Consider the following 17049-nt stretch of genomic DNA (forward strand, 5'->3'; position numbering starts at 1 on the left):
ATGCTCAAACCTGTACCTCCATCTAGGCCACTCTATTGGGGTTACAAATGCAAAAGGCTCAGGAGACGGAACCTGAAAAGAAGCTGCTGTCATTTCGCTTTTGCCACAGACAGTGATGTTCTCTCTCACCTCCAATCTTAGCAGGATGCAGCAGATCCAAGAACATAAGAACATAAGAAGAGCCTGCTGGATCAGGCCAGTGGCCCATCTAGTCCAGCATCCTGTTCTCACAGTGGCCAACCAGGTGCCTGGGGGAAGCCCGCAAGCAGGACCCGAGTGCAAGAACACTCTCCCCTCCTGAGGCTTCCGGCAACTGGTTTTCAGAAGCATGCTGCCTCTGACTAGGGTGGCACAGCACAGCCATCATGGCTAGTAGCCATTGATAGCCCTGTCCTCCATGAATTTGTCTAATCTTCTTTTAAAGCCGTCCAAGCTGGTGGCCATTACTGCATCTTGTGGGAGCAAATTCCATAGTTTAACTATGCGCTGAGTAAAGAAGTACTTCCTTTTGTCTGTCCTGAATCTTCCAACATTCAGCTTCTTTGAATGTCCACGAGTTCTAGTATTATGAGAGAGGGAGAAGAACCTTTCTCTATCCACTTTCTCAATGCCATGCATAATTTTATACACTTCTATCATGTCTCCTCTGACCCGCCTTTTCTCTAAACTAAAAAGCCCCAAATGCTGCAACCTTTCCTCGTAAGGGAGTCGCTCCATCCCCTTGATCATTCTGGTTGCCCTCTTCTGAAGCTTTTCCAACTCTATAATATCCTTTTTGAGATGAGGCGACCAGAACTGTACACAGTATTCCAAATGCGGCCGCACCATAGATTTATACAATGGCATTATGATATCGGCTGTTTTATTTTCAATACCTTTCCTAATTATCGCTAGCATGGAATTTGCCTTTTTCACAGCTGCCGCACACTGGGTCGACATTTTCATCGTGCTGTCCACTACAACCCCGAGGTCTCTCTCCTGGTCGGTCACCACCAGTTCAGACCCCATGAGCGTATATGTGAAATTCAGATTTTTTGCTCCAATATGCATAATTTTACACTTGTTTATATTGAATTGCATTTGCCATTTTTCTGCCCATTCACTCAGTTTGGAGAGGTCTTTTTGGAGCTCTTCGCAATCCCTTTTTGTTTTAACAACCCTGAACAATTTAGTGTCATCAGCAAACTTGGCCACTTCACTGCTCACTCCTAATTCTAGGTCATTAATGAACAAGTTGAAAAGTACAGGTCCCAATACCGATCCTTGAGGGACTCCACTTTCTACAGCCCTCCATTGGGAGAACTGTCCGTTTATTCCTACTCTCTGCTTTCTGCTTCTTAACCAATTTCTTATCCACAAGAGGACCTCTCCTCTTATTCCATGACTGCTAAGCTTCCTCAGAAGCCTTTGGTGAGGTACCTTGTCAAACGCTTTTTGAAAGTCTAAGTACACTATGTCCACTGGATCACCTCTATCTATATGCTTGTTGACACTCTCAAAGAATTCTAATAGGTTACTGAGACAGGACTTTCCCTTGCAGAAGCCATGCTGGCTCTGCTTCAGCAAGGCTTGTTCTTCTATGTGCTTAGTTAATCTAGCTTTAATAATACTTTCTACCAGTTTTCCAGGGACAGAAGTTAAGCTAACTGGCCTGTAATTTCCGGGATCCCCTCTGGATCCCTTTTTGAAGATTGGCGTTACATTTGCCACTTTCCAGTCCTCAGACACGGAGGAGGACCCAAGGGACAAGTTACATATTTTAGTTAGCAGATCAGCAATTTCACCTTTGAGTTCTTTGAGAACTCTCGGGTGGATGCCATCCGGGCCCGGTGATTTGTCAGTTTTTATATTGTCCATTAAGCTTAGAACTTCCTCTCTCGTTACCACTATTTGTCTCAGTTCCTCAGAATCCCTTCCTGCAAATGTTAGTTCAGGTTCAGGGATCTGCCCTATATCTTCCACTGTGAAGACAGATGCAAAGAATTCATTTAGCTTCTCTGCAATCTCCTTATCGTCCTTTAGTACACCTTTGACTCCCTTATCATCCAAGGGTCCAATCGTCTCCCTAGATGGTCTCCTGCTTTGAATGTATTTATAGAATTTTTTGTTGTTGGTTTTTATGTTCTTAGCAATGTGCTCCTCAAATTCTTTTTTAGCATCCCTTATTGTCTTCTTGCATTTCTTTTGCCAGAGTTTGTGTTCTTTTTTATTTTCTTCATTTGGACAAGACTTCCATTTTTTGAAGGAAGACTTTTTGCCTCTAAGAGCTTCCTTGACTTTGCTCGTTAACCATGCTGGCATCTTCTTGGCCCTGGCGGTACCTTTTCTGATCTGCGGTATGCACTCCAGTTGAGCTTCTAATATAGTGTTTTTAAACAACTTCCAAGCATTTTCGAGTGATGTGACCCTCTGGACTTTGTTTTTCAGCTTTCTTTTTACCAATCCCCTCATTTTTGTGAAGTTTCCTCTTTTGAAGTCAAATGTGACCGTGTTGGATTTTCTTGGCAATTGGCCAGTTACATGTATGTTTAATTTAATAGCACTGTGGTCACTGCTCCCAATCGGTTCAACAACACTTACATCTTGCACCAGGTCCTGGTCCCCACTGAGGATTAAGTCCAGGGTTGCCGTCCCTCTGGTCGGTTCCATGACCAACTGGTCTAGGGAATAGTCATTTAGAATATCTAGAAATTTTGCTTCTTTGTCATGACTGGAACACATATGCAGCCAGTCTATGTCCGGGTAGTTGAAGTCACCCATTACTACCACATTTCCTAGTTTGGATGCTTCCTCAATTTCATATCTCATCTCAAGGTCTCCCTGAGCATTTTGATCAGGGGGACGATAGATCGTTCCCAGTATTAAGTCCCTCCTGGGGCATGGTATCACCACCCACAACGATTCTGTGGAGGAGTCTGCCTCTTTTGGGGTTTCGAGCTTGCTGGATTCAATGCCTTCTTTCACGTATAGAGCGACTCCGCCACCAATATGTCCTTCCCTGTCCTTCCGATATAGTTTATATCCAGGGATAACCGTATCCCACTGGTTTTCTCCATTCCACCAGGTCTCCGTTATGCTCACTATATCAAAGCTCTCCTCTAAGACCAAGCACTCCAGTTCTCCCATCTTGGTTCGGAGGCTCCTAGCATTAGCGTACAGGCACTTGTAAGCAGTATCTCTCTTCAAGTGTCTTTGGCACTTGTGGTTAGGCCTGTGGTAATTTTGCTCTTCTGAATTTATATCCTGTGCCCCTGCTCTCACAATGCCTACTTCTAGGCCTACCCCTTTTAAAATTTCATCATTTCTTTGGTTTTTATCCCAGGGGGGAGGTTTATTCCGAACTGGACCTTTCTCAGCTCCTGTCGGGTTTCCCCCCTCAGTCAGTTTAAAAGCTGCTCTGCCACCTTTTTAATTTTAAGTGCCAGCAGTCTGGTTCCATTCTGGTTCAAGTGGAGCCCGTCCCTTTTGTACAGGCCCGGCTTGTCCCAAAATGTTCCCCAGTGCCTAACAAATCCAAACCCTTCCATCCGACACCATCGTCTCATCCACACATTGAGACTGCGAAGCTGGGCCTGTCTGGCTGGTCCTGCGCGTGGAACCGGTAGCATTTCAGAGAAAGCCACCTTGGAGGTCCTGGCTTTCAGCATCCTACCTAGCAACCTAAATTTTGCTTCCAGGACCTCACGGCTGCATTTCCCCATGTCGTTGGTGCCAACGTGCACCACGACCACTGACTCCTTCCCAGCACTGTCTACCAAACTATCTAAACGACGGGCGATATCCGCAACCTTCGCACCAGGCAGGCAAAACACCTTGCGGTCTACACGCCCATCACACACCCCACTGTCTATGTTCCTAATGATCGAATCACCCACTACAAGGATCCCTCCACCCCCTGGAGATATATCCTCGGCACGAGAGGATAGCTGCTCATCCCCCAAGGAATGGGTCCCTTCTAAGGGATCGTTTCCCTCTTCCTCAGCTGGATGCTCTCCTTCCCCGAGACCATCGTTGTCCATGATAGCAGGAGAGCTATCATCGTTGGAGTGGGACACAGCTATAACGTCCCTGAAGGCCTCCTCCACACACCTCTCTGCCTCTCTCAGCTTTTCCAGGTCCGCCACCTTGGCCTCAAGGAAATGAAGCTCCGTGGCTATTTTTCTTTTCCTTTATCTTTTCCTTCACCAAGCTGTGGGTGTCAGGAATCCATTGAACTGTCACCATGTGTTATCACCTAATAAGACTGCCTTTCTTAGAAACAACTCCAAGCACCTGAGATAAGCTCAAACTAGGACAGCTTTATTTATGTCTCATTATACCAGGAGCCCAACTCCCCCTTCCCCTCTAGGCCTTCCTCCTTTTCTTTTGCTCCTCTCCCTCCTCTCAAGTACTTCCCTTGACCCAAGAACTATACAGGTTTTCTGCATTGGTAGGGAGTTGCATTAGATGACCTGTGAAGACCCTTCCAAGTTTATGATTCAATCTTGAATGCAGCTGAAGTTAAACCAGGCATGAGATTAAGCCAAAGACTTCAAGGAAAATCTGAGTTTTGAGCAGTGGTGTCACTAGGGTTGGTGTCACCCGGTGTGGCCCGCAGTGCCTTCTCTCTGAGACTGTGAGCGATCGCGCGCGCACAGCTCGCACACACCCTCTACAAGCGCGCGGCCGAATGACAGGGCCCGGGAGTGCACCGCCGCCTCGCTGCCGCCACTTCCACCTTCTAACAGCCGAGGAAGGCAGCCGGCGCACCACGCGAAGGCTCTCGTCGGTGCCTAGGCAGTGCCTGGGGGGGTGGCTCTGGGTGTCACCCCCATCTGGTGGTGTCACCCGGTGCGGCCCGCACCTACCGCACTGCCCTAGTGACGCCCCTGGCTTTGAGAATGGATCAGACAGTCAGAAAGGGTAGGGAGGCAATTCCAGGCACAAAAGGCAGCAGAGAAAGTAAGGCATTTACTGAAAATGGCAGAATTGCAGAAGTAAGGGTAATTTGTAGGGACATGTTGGAAGATGGCAGAAAGGCAGGGTCAGGTAAAACTGTGAGGAGCCTGGAAGGTAAGGAAGAGGAGTTTGTGCTGGATGTAGGAGAAGATGAGATGCCAAGCATCAGGTTTTTAAGGAGACCATCAGATGATGTGACTACTGAGAGAAGTGAATTATTTGGCAGTGGAGAGGTGAGTTCTGGATAGAGGTGAGAAGAGTGCGGAAGGCTAGCCAGAATAAAGTTGCAGCTATCATGGTGGAAGTCATCCAAAGCATGAGGCAGTGTTTTGGTTGAGGAAGCTGAAAGAAATGGCCCACAGGGAGAAGTTACATGACTTGAAAACTGATTGAATACAGAGGTGGGGTAGAGAGAGAGGCAAGAAACAGAAAAATAAGAAATAAAACAGGGTTGTGTATAATGGTACTTTCAACAGAAATAGAAAGCAACAAAGGGAGAGAAGGACTGAGAGGAAAGATGAGCAGTTAGTCCTTGGATATATCAAATACAAAAGCCATTTACTGTAGAATGTTTTAAACAAAAATGTTAAAATAACAAAATAATTTTAACACCCATGCTGATAATGCACCATTTGTTTGCAGATCATAGGTCTAGTGACTGGCTGGGTACTAACCAGGGATGGGGAGTCTGTGAGCCTCCAGATTTTGCTGGACTACAACTCCCATCATACCTTGTCACTGGCTACACTGGCTAGAAGTGATCGAAGCTGGAGTTGCATAAAATCTAGAGGGTCACAGGTTCACCATTGCTGATATAAACTTTCCTACTGAGATTATCTACCACCATCTTACACATCTGGAGAACACCACTCCCCCTTTTCCTGTATTTCATGTCATTTTTTTCAAGGGTATGTCAGCAACATGAAATGTGAGAGACTGTTCCAAGGGGAGAGACTGTTCCAAGGGTAAGAAAAGCACGTGATTATTCAAAAAGACATGCCCACAATAACAAAGGATACATGTTAGAGTCTCTCTAATTAAGAGGCATTAATGAATATACTTACATTGTGGTAGTATGGGCAAGATATTTTTGTAACTGAATATCTACAGTGTGATAATGACATACAAGATAATGTAGTTGCTAACATAATATTGAGTCTGCTAGGCTAAGTCTTCTGTCTCTTACAATTGGCAGAAAACACACCCCACAGTAGAAGGATTTAGAATAAATATGCCCCATAGATAATAGTAAAATATTATTTAAATGCTGAACCAAGGTTTGAAATTTAATCACAGACAATTCAAAAAATTCCTTTAACTCTCTTATAATTAACCATGCAATTAGGTACCTTAACATCTTGTAATTTATTAACCTGTCAGTTCAAGGTCTGTTTTTTCAGTAAATGTTTTTCTTAACTCCACTAGGAAAAACTCAGCTATTTTTCTTTCTCACACCACTTAGTAAGATAACTAATTGCATTCCTTCCTTTGGCTCAGCTACCAACAGTAATATGACTGCCTTTGTTTCTTCTATCATAGCGAGTAATTGTACACCCCAGAGAGAAGATAGCGAAAGATTTCTTGAAAGACCAAGGAGTCTTCAAATTAAAATAATATTTTAGAGCAAAAGTGGATAACTGAAAACTAGATTCTAACTGTATTGTAAACCACAGAGCAGTGACTAGCCTGTAAACTCAGTTGCATTTAATTAATTTTCATATCCTTGGTACCACCTTACAAATATTGAATTTGGGCATTTAGTCACCCAAAATACTTGTCTTTCTCCAAATTTCTTGTACTACTACCAGATCCAGGAACAACCTTATATTGTTAATTTCAGCTAGGAAACACAGCTGTAACGGCAGCATGTGACATTTTTTGCCCTCCTCTAATAAAATCAAAACACAGCATTGTGTGAATAGGTCTACTCCCCTTGTCCCTATTGCAAAATAGTTGAAAGCCTATTTTGACATTAAGCGAAGGAATAATAATAATAATAATAATAATAATTGTTGTTGTTGTTGTTGTTGTTGCGCAGAACAGGGCATTTCAGCAAGTGCAGCTTGTCATGCAAGGTACCCCAATGAAATCTCTCTGCTTCACAATTATTAAAAGGTGTAGGAGCCCTGTCCTTTTTTTTATCCAGCCATCCTAACCAGCCATCCCCCCAGCTCGAAGTAGTAGTGTAGTGGGCAGAGTATTGACTTGACTCAGGAAACCTGGGTTTAAAGCCCCATTCCGCCATGAAGCTACTGGGTAATCTTGGGCCAGTCACTATCAGTAACTATTCAAGTTGCCAGCCCCAGCTTTATAAAATGAAAGATATCCAAAATATAGAATCTGTGCTCTAAACTCTGCATGCCAAGAATAGGATCGTTTGCAGCAGAAGCTCCATTAAACTCAGTGGGACATAGTTTGATGTGTAGGAGTGCACTGGAAGTCAATGGATTATGACAACAATACTCAAAGGTACTACCACATTAGTCTCCCTTTTTGTTCCAGAGGTGGCTTATGGCACACAATAGTTTATTTCAGTGTTCTGTAATGCACTTTCATAAAGATTTCAGGTATATTTCTGAGAGCATTTTGATAAAGGATTTGAGTCTTTTTGTGTAACATAATGAAATAATTGTTTTTAAATTTAGGAAAGGAAGTAAAGATTGGTGCATTATTAAAGTTAGTAAAGAAATACCACAAAAGAACCACAAGGACATTAGTTAAAAACATAGGTATAATACAATAGACTTTAAAAATAGAGGACAGAGGCATAATAGTTCGCAGGAAGAGAAGAAAGGTGATTGTTACCCTGAAGTGCAAATTCCTCTATTCATTCCAGTAATGGCATTTTAACATAAAAGGAGTCTTTTATAATCCCTGCTAGGACAGTATAGTATGCTTAGTCTCTAAATTGTAATTTGTCTGCTGAGAAGATTCAAAATATAGAGATCCTTAGCAAAATGCCTAGATATATTAAAAATTAAGAAAGAATTATGTCTGGCTGAATCAATATATGGCACACAATATATCATTCCAAGAAGATGATGATTCTAGCACCCTCATTTTAGTGGATCAATGTATTAAACTGGGAGTAATTGTACCATGCTAACAAATCATATTAAGCAGATCTTTAAAAAAAAACTGTGGCCCAATCAAGACAAAATTAGTTGTGCTTAACAAGCACAATCCAAAACAAAGATCTGCCAGGATGACAGAGTTCGGATTCTGCAATCTTGGCCTTTCCCAGCTAAGCCAGGGCTACGGTTGTATAAGTCCCTCACCCCAACACAGTGGGGACACTGCTGGCTCAACCAGGACTCAGCTGGCAGAACTCAAACTGGTGGAATTTATGCTGGGGTCAGTCCCAAAAAGATGTGTTCTGGGGGAATGGCGGCAACAGGACAGGGCACACCCTGTTCAGCTTAGTCAAGTGACCTAGGGCCCAATCCTCAAAACTCAGGCCCACAGTCACCAGCAAGCTCAGCTGACAGTAGCCACTCCCAGAGCTCCTGAACTATTTGGAATAGGATAATTTATGCCAGTTAATAGGATAATTTATGCAAATTAAGCCAACCTATGCCTTGCAGTCTTCCCTATAGTTCGAATTACTCCGACTGTCCCCCTGAAATCAATATGTCAAGTTAGTTATGACTAATTTATGTCCATTTAACTTCAGTGGGACTTTAGTGTGCCTAATTTGCTTTGGATTTGGACCAGTGTGTTAAGCTCTGTAATACTGAAATCAGTGGAAATTCCTCCAGGTTGTCAAAGATCCTTTTAGACAGATCTATGCCCACAGGTGTCAGGATGAAATGAATAGATTATATACTTCTGGAAATACTATTCCATTGCTGAGGATATGTCTATGTCTAAATATAATATACTCCAATTGTTGTTGTTTATATTGATGTTCAAAGTGATTTTGGAAATGTGTTCATGAAATTCTAATTAAAATGAACTTTTAAAAGGAGTCAGGGACAAAATGTCCTAGAGATTATACCATACCCTTTGATAATATATACAGCTGATATAGCACAGTGGGGAAGAGAGCCTGGCTGGGAGTCCAGAGTCTGTGAGTTCAAATCCCCGCTCGTGTCTCCTGGGTGTAAAGGGCCAGCTAAAGATCACCCCACAGTGAGTGGCTCAGGGGTTACGTGCCCTGCCACCTGTGCAGCCGTGGGCAAGCTGCATAGTCCCAAGAAGCCCAGTTGCCCCCCAGCTGGCAGTTGCGGACAAGGAAGGGGCTGGCTTGTGCAGCTGTGGCAAGCTGAGCAGGCCCTAGCCAACTGGGGAGGACTAGTCTCGGAGGGAGGCAATGGTAAACCCCCTCTGAATACCGCTTACCATGAAAACCCTATTTGTAGGGTAGCCAGAAGTCAAAATCAACTTGAAGGCAGTCCATTTTCCATTTTTTTTATAATATATCACATACAATTGGTGCTTCACATGCATTTAAATCAATTTCTTAACCCTAACCACACTGGGCAAAGAACATCTAGTAGACCTAACTTGATTCAAAAGGTATTTAGATAAATCTGCCTTTGGCCAGGATCAAAGATACATATGTGCTTTCGGAAGAGAATTTAGCAAAGAGCTGAAGCCTTGCTTCCTGATTTTACATGGCAGCTCCTACTGCCAAAGAGACAAGCTTGCATTCTGCTTTAAGTTGGTTTCTTTCTTCAGCAGCGCAAAATCTCTGCTATAAAACCAGGAAGCAAAGTTCTGGCTGCCCATACAGTTTTTTTCTCTTCTTTGGACTGTGGCTTTTCTTCGGTTTACACTGGATGGGATTCTTAAAGAGTCAATCGCATTGCTCTACACAAGGACCAAGACTTCTAAGTCCACCTCCCACTTAGTTCCTCCACCATTCCCCACCCCTGACCCAAAAGTTATCCTAAAAAGTAAATGGTGTCCCGACAATGGCATTCAGTGTGGTGTGAGAAACTTCAGCCAGAAGGAGAAATCCTCAACCTCCCCATGCGCACACAGAAGCGTCTTTGGCATGTGCAGGGAGGGGGGTGGTTACAAGGAACTGAAGTGGGAAGAGGACTGAGAAATGGGCCGGCCCTACCATACACAAGGTGAGGCAAGCAGCTCAGGCAGCATAGCAAAGGCAGCCCCAAGGTTCTTCCTCCTAAGTCTTCCCTCCCCCCAGCCACTCCCATATGTTGGAGGAGAGAACTGTGTAGGTTACACATCTTATCCTTCCTCTGTCCCACAACTTTGCTCACTGCTCAGGTGCAGCGGAGAATACTTTCTCATCACAAGTGTTGAAATAATATTCCACTGCCAGGCCAATCAGTTTCTGTATATAGTATGGGAGAGAACACCATCTTGTAGTAGTGGCTGACAGTGCTTATCTGACCTCCTGTCACCAGCATCATTGCAGTTTACTGAGGAGAGGTTTGAGGTGGTGGTGAGGGCTGTGTGGTGCTAATGCACCAGTGGGAGTGCCAGCCTTGCTCCACCAGTACATTTGCACTTTGCCCATCTGACCCCACACCCTCCCAGGTAAGCTGCAGTGATGGGAAGTGGGAGAAGTTCTGCCTCCCCACCAACCCTGCTGCCGCCATCTTGACCTTCACCTCAGGCAGCATAATGTCTTGGGGCACCCACATGGTTTCAATTAAAGTGACTTTTACTGCATGTGCTTAGGAGTAGGTTGATAGTAAAGAATGCAGTTCTATGAAAAAATGATTGATTCTTAGGAACAGAACATGCAATTAAAAATACTGAAGATACAAAGGTTATTAAAAGTTACTTCCAGAGGAGTATCCATGTTAGATTTAATTATTTTAACTGCAACAAGCTAACAAATTTATTGTGGCATAAGGTTATGTCATAATAAATGTGTGACTCTTCTCTTTACTTAGAAATAAGCCCCATTGAATTCAATGGGACTTAGTCCCATGTGTTGGGAAAAAAAGAACCCTTTTTATGTTTGTTTGTTTTAACACAGCAAATTAGAGGCCACTTCACAGATTTAATGCATCACTTTGTGCTAAGAACTGCAGAGGTATATGAAAAAAATGAAAAATTCTGAACATGTATGAATGCTAACAGCAGAATCCTATGCATGTTTGCTCAAAAAAAAGAATCACAGTGTTCAATGGAACTTACTAGAAAAGCGTGCACAGGATTGCAACCTAAGAGAAATGAGCAAACAAAGTAGTGGTGTCGAGTGCTTTGTTGAGTTATAATTAAGTCCCACAGTCTTCAATGGGACTTATTTCCTACCAAGTATGCATAGGATTCCAGCTATACTCATCTGCAATTTGTGAATTTACTTGTGAATTTTGTTAGTATAGGGTAGAAAGCAAATGAGACATTTTACAAGTAAATCTATGCTCAAGCCAGAAATTATTTTGCATTTGATGTTCGGGAAATGCATAATTTAAACATAAATTTATATAAAAAAAATTCAAGGTTCAAGATTCTAGTTTTGGTGTACAAAGCCCTATATAGCTCGGGACCAGGATACCTGAAAGACCATTTTACCCCTTATATACCCAGTCGATCACTGCACTCTGCAGGTGAGGGCCTCCTGCAGATACCATCTTATCAGGAGGTTCATTCTGCACAATATAGGAAACGGACCTTTAGTGTGGCGGCACCTACCCTGTGCCATCTCTACTATCTTTTTGGCGCCTTTTGAAGACTTTCCTCTTTCAACAAGCCTTTTAGGTTGAGACCTATCCCAGTCTGCATCTGTGTTAGAATTGCTTAATATCTTTTTTAATAATGTTTTTAACCCTTTTAAAAAGTTTTTTTTAAACGTTTTTAACGCTGTTTTGTTTTAATGTATTTTAAGATCTGTTTTTATGATGTTTTAAAGTGGTTTTTAGCGCTTTGTTTACTGCCCTGGGCTCCTGCTGGGAGGAAGGGCGGGATACAAATTAAATAATAAATAAATAATATTCTTAAGAATAGCCAGTATCTTTTATCTATTCCTATTTAAATAAAAATGTTTGTACATTTACATAAACAAATACCTTACCTTTTGCATATAAAACTCCCTAGACATGACCCATGCAACATTAAGCATTCTAACAGTGAAATCCATGTCTGCTCAGAAATAAGCCCCATTGAGTTCAATGGGATTTACTCCCAGGTGTAAGACTGCAGCTGGGCTATGCTACTTGATTTCAATGAGATATGAAAGCCCTATATTAATAATAAATTTATTTGTGTAGGACAGATAGCATGTTATATTATATAGGGTGTTTTTTTAAAAAAGTTACAGCATAAAAATAGAATTTGTTTCCGGTCACAATTCAAAGTGCTGGTTTTGACCTTTAAAGCCCTATACGGCCCATGTCCAGGCTATCTGTCAGACCGTATCTCCCTATATGAGCCTGCCCGGGCCCTGAGATCTTCAGGAGAGGCCCTTCTCTCAGTCCCAACACCCTCGCAAGTGCGATTGGTCGGGACACAAGATAGGGCCTTCTCGATGGCTGCTCCTAAGTTTTGGAACTCCCTTCCTGGGGAGGCACGAATGGCCCCCTCCTTGCCATCCTTCCGTCGGCAAGTAAAGACTTTTTTATTCCGACAGGCTTTTGGGATAGAAGGTGTTTTGGATTGGGCTTTACAAGGCTTGTTTTAATGTTTTATATTATTATCTGTATTATTTTAAATTGTTTTTAGATTTTTAAGTGCCTTTTATGGTTTTTAGGTTGTGCATAGTTTAATTGCATTTTAATTTTTCTATGTTTTTAACTACACATAGTTTTATTTGTAAGCTGCCCTGAGTTCCAGTTTGGAAAAAGGGCGGGGTAAAAATAAAGTTTCAATTCAATTCAATAAAAATATGGTAATTTTAATGCCCCAAAGCAAGAGACTATGAATAATTTCTACCTCACAGAGCAAAGACAGAAGCATTAGCTTTACTCTACAATTATGAGGTGGTAAAAGAACATCAAGACTGACCCCCCCTCACTGTTTTAATGTTTTCATTTATTTAGTCAATTTTTTTTTCTGTTGTGCACCACCTTGGGATTTTTTATGAAAGGTGGTGTACAAATACCTAAATAAAGAGACATATTTTAAATAACTTTTTCAGAACTCTTCTCACGTTGCCGCATTCCACACTTCGGCACGTGACAACTACCAAACAGATTTCCAGAGATCTTCTACAGTATATACTGTGTATTTATCTTATGGGATAATAAATTTGTTAGCCTTTAAGATGCCACAAGACTCTTCATTCTTTATATACATATAAAACCTTTCCACAATAAATAAAGGCTTACCAAGTGTTTGGTATATAGTTTGTGCAATTATTGGTGTCATTAACACATTAGGCAAGAGAAATGCATATACACATAGAAAGAATTGTTACATGCTGAAACATGTACCTCTCTTTAATGCAGTAAAATGTGACAATTTGACATCTTTGAGGCTCAGAAGCTAACAAGATGTATCCTTAGATATTTCTCCTCATAATTTCAAATTAATTTCAAAGCCAAATGTATGATAATTTCAAAGCCAAACTCATGATGATTGTGACTATTTCAGTGTTTACAGTCCCGGGAAGACTTTAACCCACCCACCCACCCACCCAAAAAAACACCTCAGAACATATGTGGTGGCTTCAATACTATGCCTTACTGTAATTCATCTTTGGGAGTGTAACTATGGGTACAAAAGTGGAAATCAGGTATTTTGGAGTATAAATGGGTTTACAGTACTTGTGAGTATTTTGTCTAAGTGTGAGCAACTTGGGAAAGTTTCTGCAAGCTATTGGTACAATACTGAACAATATTTTTAGCACTGAAAATGTCTAACTCTTCCACATTCTATCCTGCATTTCTGACATCCACACATATAGTGCAAGTGAGAGTGTGAAAACATAATCTAATCTGAATGCAAATCTTCCATTGGCTTCTGTGCACAAAGAATTTAAAATTTATGTCTTCTAGTTTCTGTCCTGTGTTAACAATGTTCACAAAAGGTACTCAAAGGTGTCATCCCTTGAAACATGCTCAATGGGCAATTAGTTAATCCTTAACCAAACTTGCCCTCAAGATTTGAGGCCTCAGGTTTGATGCAGACAGTTGCGTAGTGGCAAATTCAGAAGTGCTGGGTCCCTTCACGTTAGTCACAGCCACGTTTCCCCCTCCCTTTTTTTTTTTTTTTGCTGCTGGGCTGAGACAGAGATCCTTGTTAGTTCCTTCTCCCACAACAATACATATATGCCTAGGAACTAATAAGCACAAAAAGGGAGAGTGTTAGATGCTGAGAAGAGTCTTCTCAGTAGCCGACTCATCTACTTTCACTCCGATTGGCTTCAATCAGTAGGAAGCATGCTAGAAGACTCTTCTCAGTGGCTAACATGCTTCCCTTTCATGCTGATTGCCTCATAGGATGCTGGAGACATAGGGACTCTGCTGTTACTCTACTCCCAAAAAAAGACCCCCAAGACCCTGGACGACTACACCTTGGATGTAGACATGAATGTTCATCACTTGACTTTAACATGGTCAGTTCACACATTCAGCTGCCAGACTTCAGAGCCTGAGGTGGTATTCAGCTGAATCCTTGCACAAACATAATGTCTTCCAATTGTGCAACAGGACTCGCCTCCCGCTTTCTCCTGTCTTGCACACCCTGTACAGTCCCCAGATCTGCTCTGGATTGTTGGAGGGACTTCCAGAATGAATTGGGGGGGGGAGAGAAAAGTCATCCCTCTTGCACAAGGATTTGCTTAGCACTATGTTGAATACTACCCCTGGTTCACACATGCACGTACATTATCATTTCTCTACACTTTATGACAAGCACCTGAGGGCCAATACATATTACCCTAGAGCTACACATAATGACCTGTAGCCTGTTATCCAGAAAGGGGCTGTGGAGAAGGGGCAAAGGAGAAAGGGGATGTGTGTGTGTAAAATCCTTTCTACTGGCAACATTTCCTCAAAGGAAATTGCCCTTCCAAAACTGGTATTAACCACAGGGGAAGAAAAAAAGACAGGTACCTACATTGTACCTGTCTTTCTTTTTCTTCACAGCTAGTGTGTGGTGTGCATGGAGAGGGGGGACTGATTTCCCTAGCTTTGTGGCCCCAGTAAAAACAAGCCCCATACCCACTGCTTTTAGCATAAAAGAAAGACGTAAGAAGATAATAGATGACCCATTCAAACATGCAAGCCATCCTTTGATACTTTTGTTGTCAAGTGATGAACAGGCAAGTGGAGACCAGCCACAAGAACATGGTAGTTAAGAACAGTCCATGTATGCCTGTGAATGTGTCAGACTCAACAATAGTTCAAGGGAGGGATTTTTCTTACCCACTCTTCAATGAACATTTAAGGATCAAATCTTTATCCTCCCTTTCACAGGAGGATAGGAAGCTGCAGAGTCAGACCACTGACCCATCAAGTTCAGCACTGTTTGCATTAACTGGCAGTGCCTCTCTAGGTGTTCAGGCAGGAGTCTCTTCCAGCCCTACCTGGTGATGCCACGGATTGAACCTGGAACTTCTGCATGCTGAGCAGATGCTCTACCTACTCTAAGGAGTGCTGTACATGACTCTTCCCCTATCTGCTTTATCCTCTCAACAAGCCTGTGAGGGAGGTGCATTTAGGAAAACAATACACTAAGGCTGCCATCCTATACACACTTACCTGGGAGTAAGTCCCATTGAACCCAATAGAGTTTGCTTGTTTATTTATTTATTGTATTTATATACTGCCCCATAGCCAAAGCTCTCTGGGCGGTTTACAAGAACTACTTTTACTTCTAAACAGACATGTATTGGATTGCAGCCTTATTCTTGCTTAGACTGAAATAAAGTGACTTAGCCAAGGTCACACAATGAATTAAGGCTAAGGAGACATTTGAACCGAGGGCTCCAGAGTCCTAGTCCTTCACACTTCACCATACCACATCAGCTCTCCAAAACAGGCCTTCAAAGGACTGTGAGTTCCGAATCAAGGGGAGAGCCCGGCTGCTTCGGATTGACTGAAGAGGCGTTACGATACGGCACGCACCCTGGCGCAATTTATCACTCACTCACCGCCGCCTGCTGGAAAGCGCCCTTGGTGTAGGTGCCGCCCCCTCGGTAGCCGATGGCCGGGATCTCACGGCTGAGCAGGGCGCACTTGTGCTGCTGTTGCTGCGGCCGGGCCGGAGGGGAGATGTAGTCCACGCGGGGCACCACGTTGTTCTTGGACGAGAAGGTGACAATGGTGACGCGCGTGGCCGTGGGCACCACCGGGAAGTCGGAGAGCAGCTTCTTGACGAAGCGCAGCTCGCTGAGGAAGTTGGCCTGGCCCACGCTCGACGACTCGTCCACCAGGAAGACCAGCTCCAGGCGCCCGCTCTTGTCCCGCAGCCTCCTCACCTGCCGCTTGAAAACCCGCCCGAGTTTATCCACTTTGCTCTCCGTCGCCGACCCCGGCGACTGCAGCGCCGCCCCGACGGCGGGTCCGGAAGAAGACGACGCCACCGCCGCTAAGGAGCTCAAATTCAGGGGGCGATAAAAGCTGATGGGCTGCAAAGGCGTCCAGCCCCACACCAGGGACACGCCGCCCCACAAGTACACACCTAGGAGGGGCCACATCCCTCGGAGCACCCACCCGCCTAACGGCAAGGAGTCCTCTTGTTACCTCCCCCTTAGTTCCAACCTGACGTCCCTGACACACTTCCCCCCCTTTTACTGTGGCCTTTCCCCCCAAGCAGCTGAGCTGCGCGCTCAAAACCAGCGGCTCTCTCTTTTGGTGCGCACGTGGAGAGGCTCCCTGCACGCTTTCGAGAGCGTCTGTGTCGCCTCAGTTCGGAGACTTGCTCTGCTAGAAATAAAACCCTTCCCTCGCTCGCTCGCTCGCCGCCGCCGCCCCCCCAGCCCTTCCCTGAAGTGTTTGAAAGGAAAAGGGGGGCAGAGTCGAGAGATACGACTGCCTCTCCTCCCCCACCCCCTCTCTCTCTTTTTGCTGAAGTTGTTGCTGACTTCAGATTCCTTGTCACCAGAGCCCCTTCGGTGTCTGCCAGGCTGTCAACATTCCCAACGCAAACACATCGGCACCGAGGCTTAAGCTCTGATTGATCCCATATGTCTGGCAGGCAGCACCGGACGGAGAGAGGGAGGGGGACGAGAGGAGGAGGAGGGGCGGG

General features: G+C 43.8%; 1 protein-coding gene across 2 annotated transcripts in view; it reads right to left on the reverse strand.

Annotated features, from left to right (window-relative positions):
* The window catches only part of SVEP1 (sushi, von Willebrand factor type A, EGF and pentraxin domain containing 1), a 187626-nt gene extending 170785 nt beyond the window's left edge, over positions 1–16841 (reverse strand). For both annotated transcript variants that reach the window (XM_061631879.1, XM_061631871.1), the window contains exon 1: positions 15953–16841. In XM_061631879.1, the coding sequence (XP_061487863.1) occupies positions 15953–16498 (546 nt within the window). In that variant the 5' untranslated portion in view covers positions 16499–16841. The remainder of the gene's footprint in view (positions 1–15952) is intronic.
* Between the last annotated feature and the right edge of the window lie 208 nt (positions 16842–17049).

This window comes from Rhineura floridana, chromosome 1 (genome assembly GCF_030035675.1).
Source record: "Rhineura floridana isolate rRhiFlo1 chromosome 1, rRhiFlo1.hap2, whole genome shotgun sequence".
NCBI classification, from domain to species: domain Eukaryota; kingdom Metazoa; phylum Chordata; class Lepidosauria; order Squamata; family Rhineuridae; genus Rhineura; species Rhineura floridana.